The sequence below is a fragment of the Rhinoraja longicauda genome, chromosome 12, assembly GCF_053455715.1.
Source record: "Rhinoraja longicauda isolate Sanriku21f chromosome 12, sRhiLon1.1, whole genome shotgun sequence".
Lineage (NCBI taxonomy): Eukaryota > Metazoa > Chordata > Chondrichthyes > Rajiformes > Arhynchobatidae > Rhinoraja > Rhinoraja longicauda.
The window spans coordinates 44,790,651-44,810,851 of NC_135964.1; the positions used below are offsets into that span (position 1 = coordinate 44,790,651).

General features: G+C 45.0%; 1 protein-coding gene across 1 annotated transcript in view; it reads left to right on the top strand.

The window, feature by feature from the left end:
* LOC144598975 (cell adhesion molecule DSCAM) overlaps positions 1 to 15,815 on the top strand; it is a 565,733-nt gene extending 549,918 nt beyond the window's left edge. The window contains exon 33 of the mRNA XM_078409651.1: positions 9,512 to 15,815. Coding sequence (XP_078265777.1) covers positions 9,512 to 9,852 — 341 coding nt within the window. The 3' untranslated portion in view covers positions 9,853 to 15,815. The remainder of the gene's footprint in view (positions 1 to 9,511) is intronic.
* Positions 15,816 to 20,201: the final 4,386 nt, after the last annotated feature.

The following is a 20,201-nucleotide window of genomic DNA, read 5'->3' on the forward strand; positions in this document are numbered from 1 at the left end:
GGCCAACGAAAGCAAATTGTTCTCGTTGAAGGTTTCATTCTCTGTGTGCTCCGAACCTGGTGATTGAGAGGGTAAAATCCCCTAATACTGTGTGAAGTGAGGACAGGGCCTTTTCCTCTTCACTCTAATGAACATTCCTCTTGTAATATGACCACCGAAGGCACATTTGATGATGACCTCATTCTTCTTTGTCCACAAAATAACCGTGGCACTGTCTGCACAAAAATAATCACTTTGCGATATACATTGCCAAAAGCATCTTCAGACCTCCTGACCCTTTGCAAGATGCTCTATACACTTCCCTTCAGCACTGCTACACATTCCATCGCAAAAACCTTCATTCCTTCCACTTTTGTCTTCCACCATCCACTTATGAAGTGAATCCATAACTCTCGGGCCTAACACAACAGTGGCAGTCAGTAATCATCCAGCTACTATGTTACGATCAAGAGTGTGGAGAGTAATAGACAATAGACAATAGGTGCAGGAGGAGGCCATTCGGCCCTTCGAGCCAGCACCGCCATTCAATGTGATCATGGCTGATCACTCTCAATCAGTACCCCGTTCCTGCCTTCTCCCCCATACCCCCTGACTCCGCTATCCTTAAGAGCTCTCTCTAGCTCTCTCTTGAATGCATTCAGAGAATTGGCCTCCACTGCCTTCTGAGGCAGAGAATTCCACAGATTCACAACTCTCTGACTGAAAATGTTTTTCCTCATCTCAGTTCTAAATGGCCTACCCCTTATTCTTAAACTGTGGCCACTTGTTCTGGACTCTCCCAACATTGGGAACATGTTTCCTGCCTCTAACGTGTCCAACCCCTTAATAATCTTATACGTTTCGATAAGATCCCCTCTCATCCTTCTAAATTCCAGTGTATACAAGCCTAGTCGCTCCAGTCTTTAAACATATGACAGTCCCGCCATCCCGGGAATTAACCTAGTAAACCTACGCTGCACGCCCTCAATAGCAAGAATGTTAAAGTTTAGTTTAGTTTGGCTTAGAGTTACAGCGCGGAAAAGGGCCCTTCAGCCCACCGGGTCCGCACCGACCGGCGATCCCCACACACTAACACTACCCGACGCACACTTGGGACAATTTACACTCACACCAAGCCAATTAATCTACTCACCTGTGGGTGTGTCTTTGGAGTGTGGGAGGAAACCGAAGATCTCGGAGAAAACCCACGCGGTCACGTGAGAACGTTTTGTGGATAGTGAAGTTTGCTATCAAAAATTACAACAGCAGGAGCTTGATCATTTGAGCAAGGAGGCTGAAAAATGCTTAATGGAGTTAGGTGCATTTTTTAAAGTCAAACCAGGGTAGCACCTTCACAGAGGATGGCAAGACCCTGGGGAAGTGTTGCAGAGCAGAGGGATCTAGGAATGCAGGAACATAGTCCCATGAGAGAGGCATCACAAATAGAGAATGGTCAAGAAGACTTTCAATACATTGGCCTTCATCAGTCAGGGTATTGATTATAGAAGTTGTGATGTTATGTCACAGCTGTAAAAGACATTGGTGAGGTCACATTTGGAATATTGTGTTCAGTTTTGGTCACGCTGCTGTTGTTAGGGATGTTGTTAAGCTGGAAAGAGTTCAGAGAAAATTTACGAGGATGTTGCCAGTACTCGAGACCCTGGGCTATAGGAAGAGGTTGAGTAGGCTGGGTCTCGATTCCTTGGAGTGCAGGAGGACAAGGGGTGATCTTATAGATGTGTATAAGATATTGAGGGGAATGGATATCGGATGGATACACAGAGCCTTCTTCCCAGAGTAGGGAAATCAAGAACCAGGGGAAACAGGTTTAAGGTGAGAGGGGAAAGTTTAGTAGGAACCTGGGGGGTTAACTTTTCAACACAGAGGCTGGTGGGTACATGGAACGAGCGACCTGAGGGGGTAGTTGGGGCAGGTACTATAACAACATTTAAAAGGAGTTTGGACAGATACATGAATAAGAAGGTTTGAGAGGGATATGGATCTAATGCAGGCAGGTGGAACTAGTGTAGATGGTGCATCTTAGTTGGCATGGGCAAGTGTCCATGATGTGTGACTCTATGACTCTAAGTGGAGGAATGAGATTGAAAAGATTGCTCTGAGTATCAGCATAGACTCAGTGGGCTGAATGGCCTTCTACGTTTATTAAAAAATGATATGGTTATTATACAAACCTTATTGCTGTAATATTATTTCCAAAACCTCTTCATCTCAGTATCTCTTTTCTACTTTACGAGACTCTTTAAGCTCTCTGATCAGAGAGTTTATTGACCACATGGGATTAAGCTGTGGTCATTTGTTTGAATGTCTTTATACAGCTCATTGACAAAATCAATTTGATTTTGTACCTGAGAGGCCCAGTGTGACATTGTCATTGCTGTGTTATTCGACAGTACGGCTGGTTTCTTTATCCATAATCTGATTTGCACGTGCTTTCAGTTATCATAGAAGCAGAGAAACATAGAAAATAGGTGCAGGAGTAGGCCATTCGGCCCTTTTGGCCAGCACCGCCATTCAATATGATCATGGCTGATCATCCAGAATCAGTACCCCGTTCCTGGTTCCTCCCCATATCCCTTGATTCCGTTAGCCCTAAGAGCTATATCTAATTATCAGTTGAGTGTTAAACGTAGCTTTAAGGTGATACGGGGGAACTTTAAAGGGGAGATTTTGTTTAGTTTAGAGATACAGCGCGGAAACAGGCCCTTTGGCCCATTCAGTCCGCAGCAGCCAGCGATCCCCGCACGCTAACACTATCCTGCACACGCCAGGGACAATTTACAATCTTACCATTGCAAGCCAAATAGCCTGCGATCCTCCCACATCTTTGGAGTTTAGTTTAGTTTAGAGATACAGCGTTGAAACAGGCCCTTTCGGCCCACCGGGTCCGCACCGCCCAGCGATCCCCGCACATTAACACTATCCTACACCCACTAGGGACAATTTTTTTTACATTTACCAAGCCAATTAACCTGCAAACCTGTACGCCTTTGGAGTGTGAGAGGAAACCGAAGATCTCAGAGAAAACCCACGCAGGTCACGGGGAGAACGTACAAACTCCATACAGACGGCGCCCGTAGTCAGGATCGAACCCGTGTCTCTGGCGCTCCATTCGCTGTAAGGCAGCAACTCTACCGCTGCGCCACCGTGCCGAGGCTCCTGGAGAAAACCCATGCAGGTCACGGGGAGAACGTCCAATCTCCGTACAGACAGGCACCCCCGTGGTGAGGATCGGTACACGGGTCTCTGGGGTTGTAAGGCAGCAACTCTACCACTGCCACACCATGCTGCCATCACCGGGAGATGCGAGAAATGTTTTTCTTTTAACACAGAAAGCGGTGGGTGCCTAGAACATGCTGCCAGGGGTGGCAACACTACCAACTATAAAGCTGATGGATTTATGTATAGCTGCAGAGATTTTAGCATAGTCCTTATTTTGTATATATTTTGTATTGTGAATAAAGCTTATTTTGATTTTTCAAAAAGCGGAGGTGGTTGATGCAGATACAATAGTGATGTTTAAGAGGCTTTTAGATACATGAGTGTGAACATGCAGGAAGCAGAGGGATATTGATCACATGCAGGCAAAGGGGATTCATTTCATTTGGCATCATGTTTGGCACAGATATTGTGGGCCGAAGGGCCCTCGTGGGCTGTGCTATTCTATGCTCTGTGTTATTTTCCACCATCCCTTAGGGGCGGCACGGTGGCGCAGCGGTAGAACTGCTGCCTCACAGCACCGGAGACCCCGTGTTCGATCCTGACTATGGGTGCTGTCTGTACGGAGTTTCCACGTTCTCCCTGTGACCTGCATGGGTTTTCTCCGGGCACTCCGGTTTCCTCTCACACTCAAAAGACGTCCAGGTTTGCAGGGTAATTGGCTCGGTCAAATTGTAAATTGTCCCTCGAGTGCGTGGGGTAGTGTTAGTGTGCGGGGACCGCTGGTTGGCATGGACTCAGTGGGTCATAGAGTCATGGAGTGATACAGTGTGGAAACAGGCCCTTCGGCACAACCTGCCTGTACCGGCCAACATGTCCCAGCAACGCTAGTCCAAGGGTCAAAGGGCCTGTTTCCTCACCATATCTCTGAACTAAACTAAACCATCAGTCCATCTCATATATTTCCTCAAGGCAGCCCAGCTATATCGAGTGTGCAGAGGACTTATTTGAAAGGATGGTTTCTTTTGAGAGGACACTCTTCAGATGAGTGGTTGAGGATGAGAGAGCCTTCCTGTCAGTGTCTGGTCCTTTTAATGGTGAGACTGAGAGCGAGGGACTGCTCAGGTTACTCTGCTATAAGTCGACATTGTTCTGAATGCCAGCACTGAGGTGAGGTCTGAACTGTTTGTGTTCATCTCAAAGCAAAGTATCATGTTAGGACAGGTAGGAGATGACGGCTTGTCTGGGATCTTCACCTGTCCTGAAAACTGCATGAACTAGATTGTGTTCAGTTGTTTTGTGGAAAGCTAGAAGCTCCTATATCACTAATATCATTCCTTCATCTTTTATTAAGGCAATTTCCAAGTACAACGTTACAACTGTTAACTGACGTGTCACCTCCCATTTATTGCAAGTGCAGCAAATGCTATTGTTATTTTATAATGCTGCCAGGGTGATATGTTTGCTGGTTTACAGCTCTTCGCTGTTAACCTTCCATATCATTATATCGTAGCTAATGTAAAGAAGAGAAAGAAAAAAGATCTGCCAGCCTGTATCCACTTCACCAACGCAATCCACCTGTGGCAATTGCTAATGAGGTTCAGTGCCAATATTAACTGGGAGAGATTGCTTAATTGCATGCCCTTGCCATTGTTAGAAGTCAGAGGGAGCAAAGGAGAGATTTGTTCATTCGAGTAATTTGTCCTACGTACCATCTATATCTCTCATTTCCTTTCCCCTGATTCATAATCTGAAGAAAGGACTCAATAGAACATAGACAATAGACAATAGGTGCAGGAGTAGGCCATTCAGCCCTTCGAGCCAGCACCGCCATTCAATGCGATCATGGCTGATCACTCTCAATCAGTACCCCGTTCCTGCCTTCTCCCCATACCCCCTCACTCCGCTATCCTTAAGAGCTCTATCCAGCTCTCTCTTGAAAGCATCCAACGAACTGGCCTCCACTGCCTTCTGAGGCAGAGAATTCCACACCTTCACCACTCTCTGACTGAAAAAGTTCTTCCTCATCTCCGTTCTAAATGGCCTACCCCTTATTCTTAAACTGTGGCCCCTTGTTCTGGACTCCCCCAACATTGGGAACATGTCTCGATCAGAAACGTCACCTATTGCTTTTCTCTAGAGATGCTGCCTGACCCGCTGAGGTACTCCAGCTTTTTGTGTTTGTCTTCGGTTTAAACCAGCATCCACAGTTCCCCCTACATGTTACTTCAGGCTACACTTGGCTAAAAGATACAAGAAGAGGTTTGTCCTTAATGGGAACAGCTTCATCTCATGGAAGATACTGAACAGACAATGGCTACCACAAACCCTCGGCTAACCAAGTTTCTCATGAATGATTCACTCCTGAGTGATTCTTGTTGACTTGAGAGCAAAAGCAGCTTCATTTTCTAAAGATAGACACAAAATGCTGGAGGAACTCAGCGGCACTGGCAGCATCTCTGGAGAGAAGGAATGGGTGATGTTTCGGGTCGAGACCCTTCTTCCGACTGAGAGTGGGAGGGGGAGGGGGAGATATAGAGATAAGGAAGTGTAAGGTGCGAGAACAAGGCATCAAAGGGGGTGGAGGTCAAGGAAAATGTAGAATAGCTCATTGCTAGGCAGGAGAAGGTAACATCAAAGCAAACAGAGATGAAATGTGAGGAGGGACAGTCAAACTGGTCCGAGAACTGGGAAGGGGGAGGGACTTGGATAGGTAGGTGAATGGGCAAATGCATGGCAGATGCAGTATAATGTGGATAAATGTGAGGTTATCCACTTTGGTGGCAAGAACAGGAAAGCAGACTATTATCTGAATGGTGGCCGATTAGGAGAAAGGGAGATGCAGTGAGACCTGGGTGTCGTGGTGCACCAGTCATTGAAAGTAGGCATGCAGGTGCAGCAGGCAGTGAAGAAAGCGAATGGTATGTTGGCATTCATAGCGAGGGGATTTGAGTATAGGAGCAGGGAGGTTCTGCTGCAGTTTGTACAGGGCACTGGTGAGACCACACCTGGAGTATTGCGTACAGTTTTGGTCTCCTAATTTGAGGAAAGACATTCTTGCCATAGAGGGAGTACAGAGAAGGTTCACCAGATTGATTCCTGGGATGGCAGGACTTTCATATGAAGAAAGACTGGATAGACTCGGCTTGTACTCGCTGGAATTTAGAAGATTGAGGGGGGATCTTATAGAAACTTACAAAATTCTTAAGGGGTTGGACAGGCTAGATGCAGGAAGATTGTTCCCGATGTTGGGGAAGTCCAGAACAAGGGGTCACAGTTTAAGAATAAGGGGGAAGTCTTTTAGGACCGAGATGAGAACGGGTTTTTTCACACAGAGAGTGGTGAATCTGTGGAATTCTCTGCCACAGAAGGTAGTCGAGGCCAGTTCATTGGCTATATTTAAGAGGGAGTTAGATGTGGCCCTTGTGGCTAAAGGGATCAGGGGGTATGGAGAGAAGGCAGGTACGGGATACTGAGTTGGATGATCAGCCATGATCATATTGAATGGCGGTGCAAGCTCGAAGGGCCGAATGGCCTACTCCTGCACCTATTTTCTATGTTTCTATGTTTCTATGGAGGGAGAGGGAAAGCAAGTGTTACTTAAAGTTAGAGAAGTCGATATTCATTTTCTGAACCATTTGGTTTCACCACCCAGAAACTGTGGTAATGTGAAAATATGTGCCTGGTTGTCAACACATACTAGATGGGCTGCTTCTACTCCATTACTCTATGATTCTGCTTCCATTGCCTTGAAGGAAGAGAGTTCGAAAGACTCGTGACCCTCAGAGAGAAAAAAATGCCACGCCTCTATTTTAAATGATGGATACCTTATTTTTAAACACTGACTCATAATTCTAGATGACCCCACAGGAGAAAACATCTTCACATTCGCCCTGTTAAGCCATCTCAGGATCTAACAAAAAAAAGACCCAACCCAGAAATTATTTTCTTTTCAATAGAAGTCAGCTAATTAAATCTTTCACGTGATATTCAATGGTCAATATTCAATGGTCAATATTTAAGGTAATATTCAAGAGCGGTACGGTGGCACAGTTGGTAAAGCAGTTGCCTCACAACTCCTGAGACCCGGTTCGATCCTGACCTCGGGTGGTGCTGTCTGTGTGGAGTTTGCACACTCTCACGATGACCGCATGGGGTTTCCTCCTTGTTCTCTAGTTTCCTCCCACATTCCAAAGACGTGAAAGGTTTATAGGTTGATTGGCCTCCGTAACAAAATGCTCCTAGTTTGCAAGGAGTGGACGAGAAAGTGGGATAACATAGAACGATGGTCGGCGTGGACTCAATGGGCTGAGGTGCCTGGTTCCGTGCTAAACAATCTAAATAATGATGAAGGTAATAGGCTATGAGGAGATTAAAACACATTGTTCTACAGCTGGGAACATTGTGTTTTTGAATGGTTAGCAAGACCTTGAAGAGGGTGTTGAGGAGATTTACTAGAACATTAGCAAGAATGAACTAGACTTGAGAAACTGAAACGTTGCTCCGTTTAAGAAGAGGTTTAATAGAAGAATTCAAAGTTGCTGGGTATTTCGATTGAGCCCACATGAAGAAACTGGTGAAAAGGTTAAAAGTCAGAGGTCACGGTTGCATGGTAAAATGATCATCCAACAAGACATGAGATGAAGATTATTTTCATCCAGTGTGTGGTTATAATCCTAAATCATCACCTGATGTTGACTTGGTAGCTATTTCATTGGTAACTTTCAATGAATAAACAGTCGATCAGGTGTCTGGCAAGGGATCCGTGGGTAGGAGGAGATGATTGGTGTTGAGGGTAGATCTCAACAGGTACAATGCACCTTAGATAGACACAAAATGCTGGAGTAAATTCTCTAACTTCAGATAGTTCCTCTGTCCCTCTCTTTCCCCTCCTCCTTCCCAGTTCTCCCACTTTCTCCCTGTTTCCAACTACATCCTATCTTTGTCCCGCCCCCCCTCCCCTGACATCAGTCTGAAGAAGGGTCTCGACCCGAAACGTCACCCATTCCTTCTCTCCTGAGATGCTGCCTGACCCGCTGAGTTACTCCAGCATTTTGTGATACCTTCAGTGGAACAAGCAGCACCTCTGGAGGGAAGGAATGGGTGATGTTTCGGGTTGAGCCATTTCTTCAGACTGAGAGTCGGGGGAGAGGGAGGCACGGAGATAAGGAAGGGTAAGGTGTGAAAACGAGATGAGGAGATGGAGATCAAGGAAAATGTAGAATAGATCATTGTTAACTAGGGAAAGGTGACAACAAAGCATACAGAGATAAAATGTAATCAGGGGGACAGTCAGACTGGTCAGAAAACTAGGAAGGGGGAGAGATGGAGAGAGAGGGAATACAAGGGTTACTTAGGGAAGTTAGAGAAGTCAATATTCATACCGCTGGGGTGTATATAGGTCCACACCTGGAATAGCGGATTGCAATCTAGATCCTGGCTGCCTAAGCGCAATATGTGGTGCTGTTCCTCCAATTTGCATTGGGCCTCACTCTGACAGTGGAGGAGGCCCAAGACAGAATGGTCATTGTGGGAATGGGAGGGGGAGTTAAAGTGTGTAGCAACCGGGAGATCAGGTAGGTTTAGGCGGACTGAGTGGAGGTGTTCAGCGAAACCATCACCGAGCCTGCGCTTGGTCTCGCTGATATATAGAAGTCCACACCTGTAATAGCGGATTGCAATCTGGATCCAGCAGCATTCTTCCAACCCAGCTGTTCTCTCTGATATGGCTCCTGAGACAACCTGCTCAAATTCTTACTTGCAGCAGCACAACAAGATATGAAAACATAGTACATTGCAAAACAGTGTAATAAATGAAAAAAAAGTTCAGACAAACACACACATATAGTTCCTTTTATTTTATTGTCACATGTACCGAGGTACAGTGAAAAGCTTTTGTTGCATGCTATCCACTCAGCAGAAAGATGATTACAATCGAGCCTTTTACAGTGTATAGATACATAGTCATAGAGTGATACTGTGTGGAAACAGGCCCTTCGGCCCAACTTGCCCACAATGCCCAATGGGTCCCAGCTACATTAGTCCCACCTGTGCTTGGTCCATATCCCTCCAAACCTGTCCTATCCATGTTCCTGTCTAACTGTTGGGATAGTACCAGCCTCAACTACCTCCTCTAGCAGCTTGATAAGGGAATAAAGTTTAGTGCAAGGTAAAGCCAGCAAAGTCCGACCAAGGATAGTCCGAGGGTCACCAAAGAGGCAGATAGTAGTCCAGCACAATATCAATGCTGGCATTCCACTGGTCTTCCTTACCACCGATTCGACTAGCAGATTGACTTTTGTGCGAATCCTTGTCTGTGTGTTTACAAATGATTTCACTTTGATTGTCCACACAGGTGACCTCATGCATCTGCCTCCGTACCTAAGGGTGGACTTCCTCATTCACAGAGGCATCGCGGGTCCAAGCAGGGAGTTGGGTCAGGCGCATGCCTGCCTGGAGCCTCAGAGACGGGGCACCATGAAACGCACACAAGTCATGGAGCCCATCCCGATGGAGGCGGCAGGCAGGGACGTGCAGCAATGGCAATCAAGCACCACATCGACATTACCTCAGAGGGAGACGGCAGAGAGCGGCAAAGCTCCCAAGTTGAGCAGCTCCCAGGAATCGCTACTGGACAATCGCGGCCACTCGAAGCAAGGGAACAACCCTTACGCAAAGTCCTACACGCTGGTATAACAAATGCATGTCTGTAGAAGGCTGTAAATAGTTCAATTGAAAGCTACCTTTTTTACTGGTTCCAATATTTATAATCAAAAGATTTGCCAAAATATTTAAAAAAAATTAGGTATTTGCAAGGACTTTGTTGTGATCCAGGGTGTGACAGGTCTGAGCAAATGAATGTCTGTGCATTTTTTTTTAAAGAAGCCCCTCTGGTTATCCGACATGCACAGACGGTGGTGTTTTTACTCATTTCCTATGAAATGCATGGAGGCAGAGTACAGAGACAATGGCATTAGCACAAAAAAAAATACAGTGAGGGGGGAAAAAAAACACATTACATCACCCGCGAACATAACAACGTAAATAGTTTAAATACCGCACAGATGAAAGGAAAGCTACATTTGCGGTTGAAACAGCGATCGCTGATTGATTGAAGAGTTTGCAAGCAAGTAACTGATCACCTTTCTCACAGTCAGTTAGAAGCAGAGGCTTTAAAGTAACACAGCGCTGAAGGCGGCCGATTGGGTCCATTTTACCGATGTACAGGGTACACTCCCCGACTTGCGAAAACTCACACTTAACGGAAAACATTCCACGTACTCAGCCCCTAGTGGAAACCAAGGCAGTTTGTAAACTCAGCAACGCTGTAGGATCACTCGCATGTACATCAGCGGTGGCACAGCAGTAGAGCTGCTGCCTGACAGCGCTTACAGCGCCACAGACCATGGTTCAATCCCGACCGCGGGTGCTGTCTGTGCGGAGTTTGCACGTTCATCCACGGTGACCTGCGTGGGTTTTCTCCCAGATCTTCGGTTTCCTCCCACACAGGTTTGTAGGTTAATTGGCTTGGTGTAGATTTCAATTGTCCCTAGTGTGCAGGACAGTGTTAATGTGTAGGAATCCTTGGTCGGCCCGAACTCTGTGGGCCGAAGGGACTGTCTCCTCTAAAAACTCTAAAAATTAAAAATAAAACTAGAAGACACTGCGCCGGCAGACAGTTAATACTTCCTGTGAGTGATTTCGGGCAAGGGATGGGGATAATTATTCCGACTTCAGGTAAAATGGAACTTACAAAATGGTTCACAAAATGTAACCCGTACATAAGTCAGGGAGTGCCTGTACATCAATTCAAGCTTTTTTTTCCTGCTGTTCATTAGGCTAAGGATTAACATTAACAAAAAATTTTTGCAATATAATTATTCTATTGAAAGAACTTTACATTATGAAGCCACAAGGCTGGGAATCAAATAAGAAAGCTTGGCATATATGTTTCCTTGATTTGTTTGATTTACTGACCATATTTATGTATTATATATCCATGTATGTATCTGTGTTTGTATCTATCTATTTACATACATAACACACCTACATATAGGGCATATATGGAATATGTGTGTGCGTGCGCGTGCGTGCGTGTGTGTGTGTGTGTGTATATGTGTGTCTTTGTGTAACTGTAAATGGGTTGAAATTTATTTTAGGTAAATAAAATGACGGAAGAAAGAAAACCCAGTAATAACTAACGTTTCAGCTACATGTGTGTCTACCTCCTCAGGCTTGCATCCAGCCTCAAGCTCTAACCAAAGTTTGGTGACCTGTAATTCTTTACTACATAGCTGTTTGTGTGTGTTTTCTGATGTTAAATTTTATCACTTGCCCCCTGCACAAACTTTTCAGTCTGGTTGTTGTAATAAAAAAACTTTTGAACATCAAAGACAAAACAAATATATATATATATATATATATATATATATATATATGTATGTATATATATATATATATATATAGCACTATTCTACAAAAGAGTGACTGTTGCAACTGGGTAGTCGTGGCTATGAGAGTTGACCAAGAGTGTCACTTTAGGCTCCGCGTTCCCCAGGCCACTGTTTTTTGGTGCATTTCACGGAGATGGAGCGAGTTATCTGTGGAACGAGATTGCGACCAAAACACAATGCCACAGAGGGGGAAAAAAGAGCTTGATTAATGCTGCGTCATAAACCAGTAACAAACCATGCATGGCACGCGATCCCCAAAGGACTGCTCCATTGCTGTGCAAGGAAAGTCCATTTTAATTGATTTGGGTATTATCAACACGATTTCTGTGCCTCTCGGCCAGACGTGCACGTACATCATGTTTGCTTGTGACGAGGGTCCCTCGTCTGTGAAGAGACTTTGATGAAATATGGTTTGCATCTCACTATTCTTATGATAGCGCCCTTTCCAGGTCCAGCCTTCCAATTTGCCTTTTCGGATAGTCTTGCGGTTGAAATTGAAGCAAATCGCTTCCAACGTCTGTCGATTTTTCTCCTCGTCCAAGTATAGCAATTCAATCTCCGACCCTTCATCCTCCACTCTGTGTCCGCACCGGGATTGGTCTGGGAAGAAGTGGACATCCATGAAAATGTTAGCGTCACTCTAAACTTCTAAACTCTAGCCAGGTCATTCATGGTAACAGTTAAGGGTACAGTTTATTGTCACCCATACCGAGGTACAGTGAAAAGCTTTTGTTAACAAACAGCTTGGTTTTGGTATCATCCGCTTTGCAAGAACTCAAGCAAAGAGCAGTTCCAAGGTTCGAGAAGAGGAAGTTTGTATAACATTTTTTATATGATAGACCACAAAGGAGCACAATTTTTTTGGGGGGGAGTGTAATGGAAGTGTCAATGTTAATAGTGTTCTGATCAAGTCTATGACGGGAACGTCGATGGTTTCTGTTTAACATTAGGCTACATGCATCATTACCAGACCTGAATTCATCTCTGTGGATTCCTGAGGCAATAGGTCACCCTCACAACCAAAGCATTGCTTTTGGTCTCTCTTTGCAAGGACGTGCACCTCGCTAATATAGAGGTGTAACATCATGAAAACTATCACCTTCAAAGGATGGTGTCCACTGCCATGATACTTCTCTGACTGAATCTCAGGTCACAAGGATGCCATGCAAGGCTGTGGAGGCCAAGTCAATGGATATTTTTAAGGCAGAGATGGATAGATTCTTGATTAGTACGGGTGTCGGGGGTTATGGGGAGAAGGCAGGAGAATGGGGCTCAGGGGAGTGATAGATCAGCCATGATTGAATGGCGGAGTAGACGTGATGGGCCGAGTGGCCTAATTCTGCTCCTTTCACTTACGAATAAACCCTCCTAATTTTACCAACTTTGGTTTCGATACAAAAAGCTGGAGTAACATAGTGGGACAGGCAGCAAGAATAGGTGACGTGTAGGGTCGAGACCCTTCTTCAGACTGGTTAAGGATAAGGGAAACGAGAGATATATACTCGATAATGTAGAGAGATAAAGAACAATGAATGAAAGAAATGCAAACAAGTAACAATGATAAAGGAAACATGCTATTGTTAGCTGTTTGTTGGGAGAAAACGAGAAGGTAGCATGACTTGGGTGGGGGAGGGATGGAGATTGAGGGAATGCCGGGGTTACCTGGAGTGAGAGAAATCAAAATTCATACCACTGGGCTGTCAGCTGCCCAAGCAAAATATGAGATGCTATTCCTCCAACTAGCGTTTAGCCTCACTCTGACAATGGAGGAGACCTAGGACTGAAAGGTCAGTGTGGGAATGGAAAGGTGAATTAAAGTGTTTAGCAACTGGGAGATCAGGTAGGTTCAGGCGAACTAATATAATATAGATTATTATACAGATATAACAGGGTGAGAGAACTATGCTGATTTGGTTTGATAGCAGCTGGTGCTCACATGTCTACCATGGATGGCTAAATAAAAATGTAGGCACAAGGAACTGCAGATGCTGGTTTACCAAGAAAGACAAGAAAGTGCTGGGGCAAAATTAGGGAGCTTCTCTGGAGGACACAGTTGGTGAAGTTTCAAGTAGGGCCCCTTCTTCAGAAGTCTGGAAAAGGGTCCCAACCCGAAACATCACCTATCCATGTCCTCCAGAAATGATCCCTGGCCTGCTGAGTTACTCCGGCACTTTATGTCTTTTTTGACTAAATACATGGCTTGTTTCTAACAATAGAGTCAGCGTTTGTGCTTGTGATTTCATTTCTAAATCTTGGTGGCATCAAAGAGTGAAGATGGGCAGATAAAGAACCTTCTTCCCCATCTTCTCATGGGAAATCACAAACACCAATGGAACCCAAGTGATTGGACTGGACTACATGGAAATATGAAAGGCTTACATTCACCAAATTTAGAAGGATGAGAGGGGATCATATAGAAACATAAATTCTTAAGGGATTGGACAGGTTAGATGCAGGAAAAAATGTTCCCCATGTTGGGGGAGTCCAGAACCAGGAGTCACAGGTTAAGAATAAGGGGTACGCCATTTACGGATTGAGATGAAAAACTTTTTCAGCCAGAGAGTTGTGAATCTGTGGAATTCTCTGCCACAGAAGGCAGTGGAGGCCAACTCACAGGATGTACTCAAGAGGGAGTTAGATATAGCTCTTAGGGCTAACGGCATCAAGGGATATGAGGAGAAAGCAGGAACGGGGTACTGATTTTGGATGATCAGCCATGATCACATTGAATGGCGGTGCTGGCTCGAAGGGCCGAATGGCCTACTCCTGCACTCACTTTCTATGTTTCTATGAAAGAAAAGTTTTTTTTAACAAAACTTGGGAGTTGGAAAGTTATTGAGAAAAGCAACTGTATTTCCAATCAAATGCATGGCCATAAAAATGGAAGATGATGCCCTCTTGTGCCCTACAAAGTGCACATATAAATGCTACCATTTATGCTATGTGTACTGTGCCTTGTATTACATATTGGCTCCCTGTCCTACACTGATAAATTCATAGCTGGCCCCTTTATACTGCATTCTCAGCACCAATGCACCCCTTGAGACGGGTAAATAAACGCAAGTTTCTGAATTGTCAAATCATTGTTTTGCCACCATTGGATATTTGATTCCGTTTTCAAACTAACCGTTGCTTGGCGTCACCACTGACACAGTGTGGGTCTCCAAACTAATTACTGTAACACTTTTGATACGACCTGCTGTATAGTCAGAACTACGTCTACTGAATCTCAACTTTGCACATTACAAAGACTTTTTTTTCTAACAACGATTCTAACTTTAAAACAAAAACTGCAAATGGTGAAATGGCATTGTTGAATGGATTATTTTTCTTTTAAATGCTTAAACGTAAACTGCTGCAAACGCATCGAAGAAATCTCTGCAGATGTTCAAAAAGTCGTTCTCAATATTGCCTATTGTGCAAAGTATTCGTGGGAAGGTCTTAAATGGGCGAGTTTGGAAGTATTCGCCATCGGCCGAATTTTAATGACAGGTCTTCCGAAAAGTACGCGTTTTTGAAGATATACTTGTCAAACGAGAAGGGAATGGGGATTACTATAATCCTTTTCCAGACAGGGTTGTTAGAGATTAAGGCAGGGCTGGAGGACAGAGGGATGGGACCAAGATCTTCGCTTCTCCTTAAACCATTGATAAAATATTAAGACTCTTGAATTATTATTGAAATTCATCCCGAGTCCGATAAGGACATAACCACGACTAATGCCAATGGTAAGAGTGCATCTTGTGTTAATGTTTTTCTTTAAAATATATAAAGTGCATCTCTACTGGAAAACACTAAATGAAAATTAATTGAAATTCACAGACTTCAGTATTTTTAGACATAGACTACTAACGGCACTAAACACTTGAGCTTACACTTTGGGGGGGGGGAGGGGATGGATGGGTCTCCTGAGATTTTCATTGTGCAACTGTGCTTCCCTCACTGACAATGGTAGAGGTGGGGGCAGAGAGTGACTGGGGCTCTGTCTAAACCATGACATCGAAAATCTGCGTTGTACTGCAATTTAATAGCCCTATCTCCTCTGACCTTGTGTTAATTGATTCCTTTATTGCGCGCCCCACAACTCTCTCACATCAGTCAGTCTGATATTGATCGCTGTTTGATTGTAAATGGTTTTTAAAAGATTTTTTCTTTACTTATTGTTTGTGGGGCGTTCCACTAATAATTGTGCAATAAAACATACATTTCTGATGCACACCAACGATGAATGTGTATTTTGTCGTGGAACGGGACTCTTAAGACCGAGAAATACAATCACCTTTGTGCATGCATTGTAGGTAACGCAGGAATGAGTTATAGAGGAAAGTTAGGGTAAACAAGAGCTAAAACATCATGTGCATGCCTCCTAACAATGGGGCAGCATGGTGGGGCAGCATGGTGGCGCAGCGGTAGAGTTGCTGCCTTACAGCGCCAAAGACCCGGGTTCAATCCTGACTACGGGTACTGTCTGTACAGAGTTTGGACGTTCTCCTTGTGACTGTGTGGGTTTTCTCCGGGAGCTCCTGTTTCCTCCCACATTCCAAAGACGTGCAGGTTTGTTGGTTAATTGGCTCCTGTAAATTGTCCCTCGTGTGTCGGGTAGAACTAGCGCAAGGATGATCGTTGGTTGGCGCGGAGTCGGTGGGCCAAAAGGCCCTCTCGAAACTAAACCAAACCTACCTTCAATATACAGCATAGCATTGAGTATAAAGAAAAAACTAAATACATAAGGAACGCGGGTCAATAATGCCAACCAATTGTCCAATGCATATTTGATTCCAGCAGATAGACACAAAGCGCTGGAGTAACTCAGCAGGTCGGGCAACATCTCTGGAGAAAAAGGATGGGTGACGTATCGGGTCAGGACCCTTCTTCAGACATCCAGCGTGGACAGCATGTCATGCAGACACTGCAGCTGAAAGGGTTAAATTTTGAGCCTGGCAAGGTAACCAGCAATCAAGGGTGCAGCTATTTTGAATGACGAGAAGCTTGTTCAAGTATAGTTAAGTTGCTTCCACACAGACCCATAACATTCACGAGCTAAGCTTATGGATTGGCCATCATCTTCGCTGTCGTGTGCTGGGGCACCAGGCCAATAGGATCAACAAACTCATCGGGAAGGCTGGCTCCGTCCTGGGGGGCAGAGTTGGATTCATGGGAGGTGGGGAAGATGCTCCTCAAACTGCAGAGCATCCTGGGCAATACAGCTCACCCCCTCTCCATGACACACTGGTCAACCTGAGGAGCACCTTCAACAACAGACTGGCTCCATCACGATGCAGCACAGAACACCACAGGAGATCCTTCTTCCCTGTGGCTATCAAACTGTACAACTCCTCCCCCTTCTTTAGTGGGGTAGACTGAGACTGACTCCTTCCCTCCTCCCCCCCCCCCCCCAATCTTTGCACCATCCCAATCCTTTCCACTCATCACTTTAATTTCATGTTTCCTGTATTTTGTGTTTTTATGACTGTCGGTCGATCAATTTCCCTCCTGGGATAAATAAAGTTCTATCGTATCGTATCGCACATAGGGGATCTAGGAACTCAATCCTGATCTGCTTTCACAGCTACAGTTTTTAGAAAGTTATAGTCAAGCTAAACTTCTGCCTAATTGTCTTTCAACCTGATGATGGGGAGCTCAGCAATGGTGATGAAGGCCACAGGGGAAACATGCCTCTCCTATTCTTATCTTGAGGTGGTCTTTACATGGTACAAGCATTGCCTGATTTCTGAGGTCCAGGTGTTGCATTATCCTGGTTATGGGGTGGTCTGCCTCATCTGCAAAGTGTTACAAATTCATTAGAAGTCACGCCCTAAGCTTTGGAAAATTGGTACACAAGACCAGGTGGGTGTTACTACATTTTGGAATCTTTTTGTTCAACTTCGTCGTTCAAAAGTTTCCAAGTTGCTTTGAACTCAAGCTTACAACGTGTCATATTTGCATTTAGACTTTAAGACTTTGGAGATACAGTGCAGAAATGGGTCCTTCGGCCCACCATCGCCACGCCGACCTGCGATCACCCCGTACACTAACACTATCCTACGCACTCAGGGATAACTTTACCATTTTTACTGAAGCCAATTAACCTACAAACCCGCACGTCTCTGGAGTGTGGGAGGAAACGGGCGAAAACACACTTGGTCAGAGGGAGAACGTACAAACTCCGTCCAGACAGCACCTGTAGTTGGGATGGAACCCGAGTCTCTGAGGCAGCAACTCTACCACTGCGCCACCAATTAGTAGTTTCGTTCCAAACCGTATCACAACTGCGCCCGTGGTAAACTCGCTTTAATTCTGCTCTCCATCTCACTCCACCTATCCCCTGTCTCTTGCACTGCTCCAAAGAAGCTCAACACAAACTCGGGGAACAATATCAAATCTACCAATTTGGTTTTCCAAACTCAGCAGCAGCTTTCAGATATTCAGATAATCAGTAATCACAGTATTTGTCTTTGGTAATTACAGATAACGATCCTGCTTTTCACCACTTAGTCACCCTCCACATGAGCCTTTTTGTTTCTTCGCTTAAACCATTACCGTACATTTTCACCCTGTAGTTTTTTTTTTTACACACTCATCCAGCTTCCAGCATTGAATTGCTCATCTTCAGAAGGTGGTGGGTGGTGAGCTGCCTTCTTGAACTGCTCCAGTCCATGAGGTGTGAGTATATCCACAATGCTGTCAAGGAGAGAGCTCCAGGACTTTGACCCAGCGATGGTGAAAGAACAGTGATTTATTTCCAAGTCAGGATGGTGTATGGCTTGCGGGTGGGGTGGGTGGGGTGGGTGGGGTGGGGGGGCAACTTCAAAGTGACGATGAGACACAAAACCCTATAGCAACTCAGCGGGTCAGTTTTACTTTCTGTTCAGTCCAGTTTATTGTCACGTGTACCGAGGTACAGTGAAAAGCTTCTGTTGCACGCTAACCAGTCAGCAGAAGGACAGTGCATGATTACAGTCGAGCCATTTACAGCGTATCTGCTCAGTTCAGTTTAGGTTATCGTATTGTGCAGCACCTCTGGAAAAAAAGGATGGGTGACGTTTCGGATCGGGACCCTTCTTCAGGCTCACCAGGTAATGGTGTTCAGCTGGTAGAGTCATGTTGAGTTGCCGCCACAGTGCGCTCAGTAGTTGGCACACACTGCTGCTGTTGTGTTTCAGCAGTGTCGTGAATGAGTGTATGTGGATGGGGTGCCTCGCTAGCGGACTACTACGGTCTTTTGAGCTTCTTCTGGCTTGTTGAAGCTGCACTCAACTCACGAGGAGAGTATACACTAAACATTATTCCCTTGTCATGTATCCATACTCTATAAATAGACAATAGACAATAGGTGCAGGAGGAGGCCATTCGGCCCTTCGAGCCAGCACCGCCATTCAATGTGATCATGGCTGATCATTCTCAATCGGTACCCCGTTCCTGCCTTCTCCCCATACCCCCTGACTCCGCTATCCTTAAGAGCTCTATCTAGCTCTCTCTTGAATGCAATCATGTTGGCTCGATTGTAATCATGTTTTGTCTTCCCGCTGACTGTTTATCATGCAACAAAAACTTTTCACTGTACGTGACAATAAACTAAACTAAACCAAACTCTGCCAGTGCGCCGGCCCTGATGTCGCACGGTCTGTCACTGAACTTTTCAATGATGGAGTCTGGTCTTGCTGTGGCTCCATGGGATTAGTTTGGGTATTGCCTCCATGACCCTACACCAAGTCAGACTTGGAATATCAACTGAAACCTCACTGATTTCCTGGGCACCTTGAGCCATCTAATTACAAGGCAAAAGAAAAGATAAGGAATTTTCATTTAATTACTTTAGTTTCATGTTTTTAATCATTTCTAAACGGTTTTGTGCTTTAAATAGTTTTATTTGAATCAATTTTAATCACTTTTAATAGTTCTTTTCCATTTTAATCATTCTTAAATGTGATTTGATGACAGAGGACATTTGAAAAGTTTAAAATCTTCAGCAGTTTTGATAAAAAGACGAAGCTTTGCTCCCAGGTACCACAAAAGTCTGGAGTAACTCAGCGGGTCAGGCAGCATCTGGGAGAGAGGAAATGGGTGACGTTTCGGGTCGAGACCCTTCTTCAGTCTGCCGAAACACCCGAAACATCACCCATTCCTTCTCTCCAGAGATGCTGCCTGATCCGCTGAGTTACTCCAGCATTTTGTGATACCTTCGATTTGTACCAGCATCTGCAGTTATTTTCCTACAAGCTTTGCTCCCAGCTCTGACTCCTGTGGGGAAAAAAAGCTGGAAATGCTGGAAAAACTCAACAGGCCAACATGGAGAGAAACAAATACTCTATTGAACTGCAGCAGCACGGTGGCACAGCGGTAGAGTTGTTGCCTTACAGCGCTTACAGCGCCAGAGACCCGGGTTCGATCCCGACTACAGGTGCTGTCTGTACGGAGCTTGTACATTCTCCCCATGACTCAGAAGGCAGTGGAGGCCAATTCTCTGAATGCATTCAAGAGAGAGCTAGATAGAGCTCTTAAGGATAGCGGAGTCAGGGGGTATGGGGACGGGGTACTGATTGAGAATGATCAACCATGATCACATTTAATGGTGGTGCTGGCTCGAAGGGC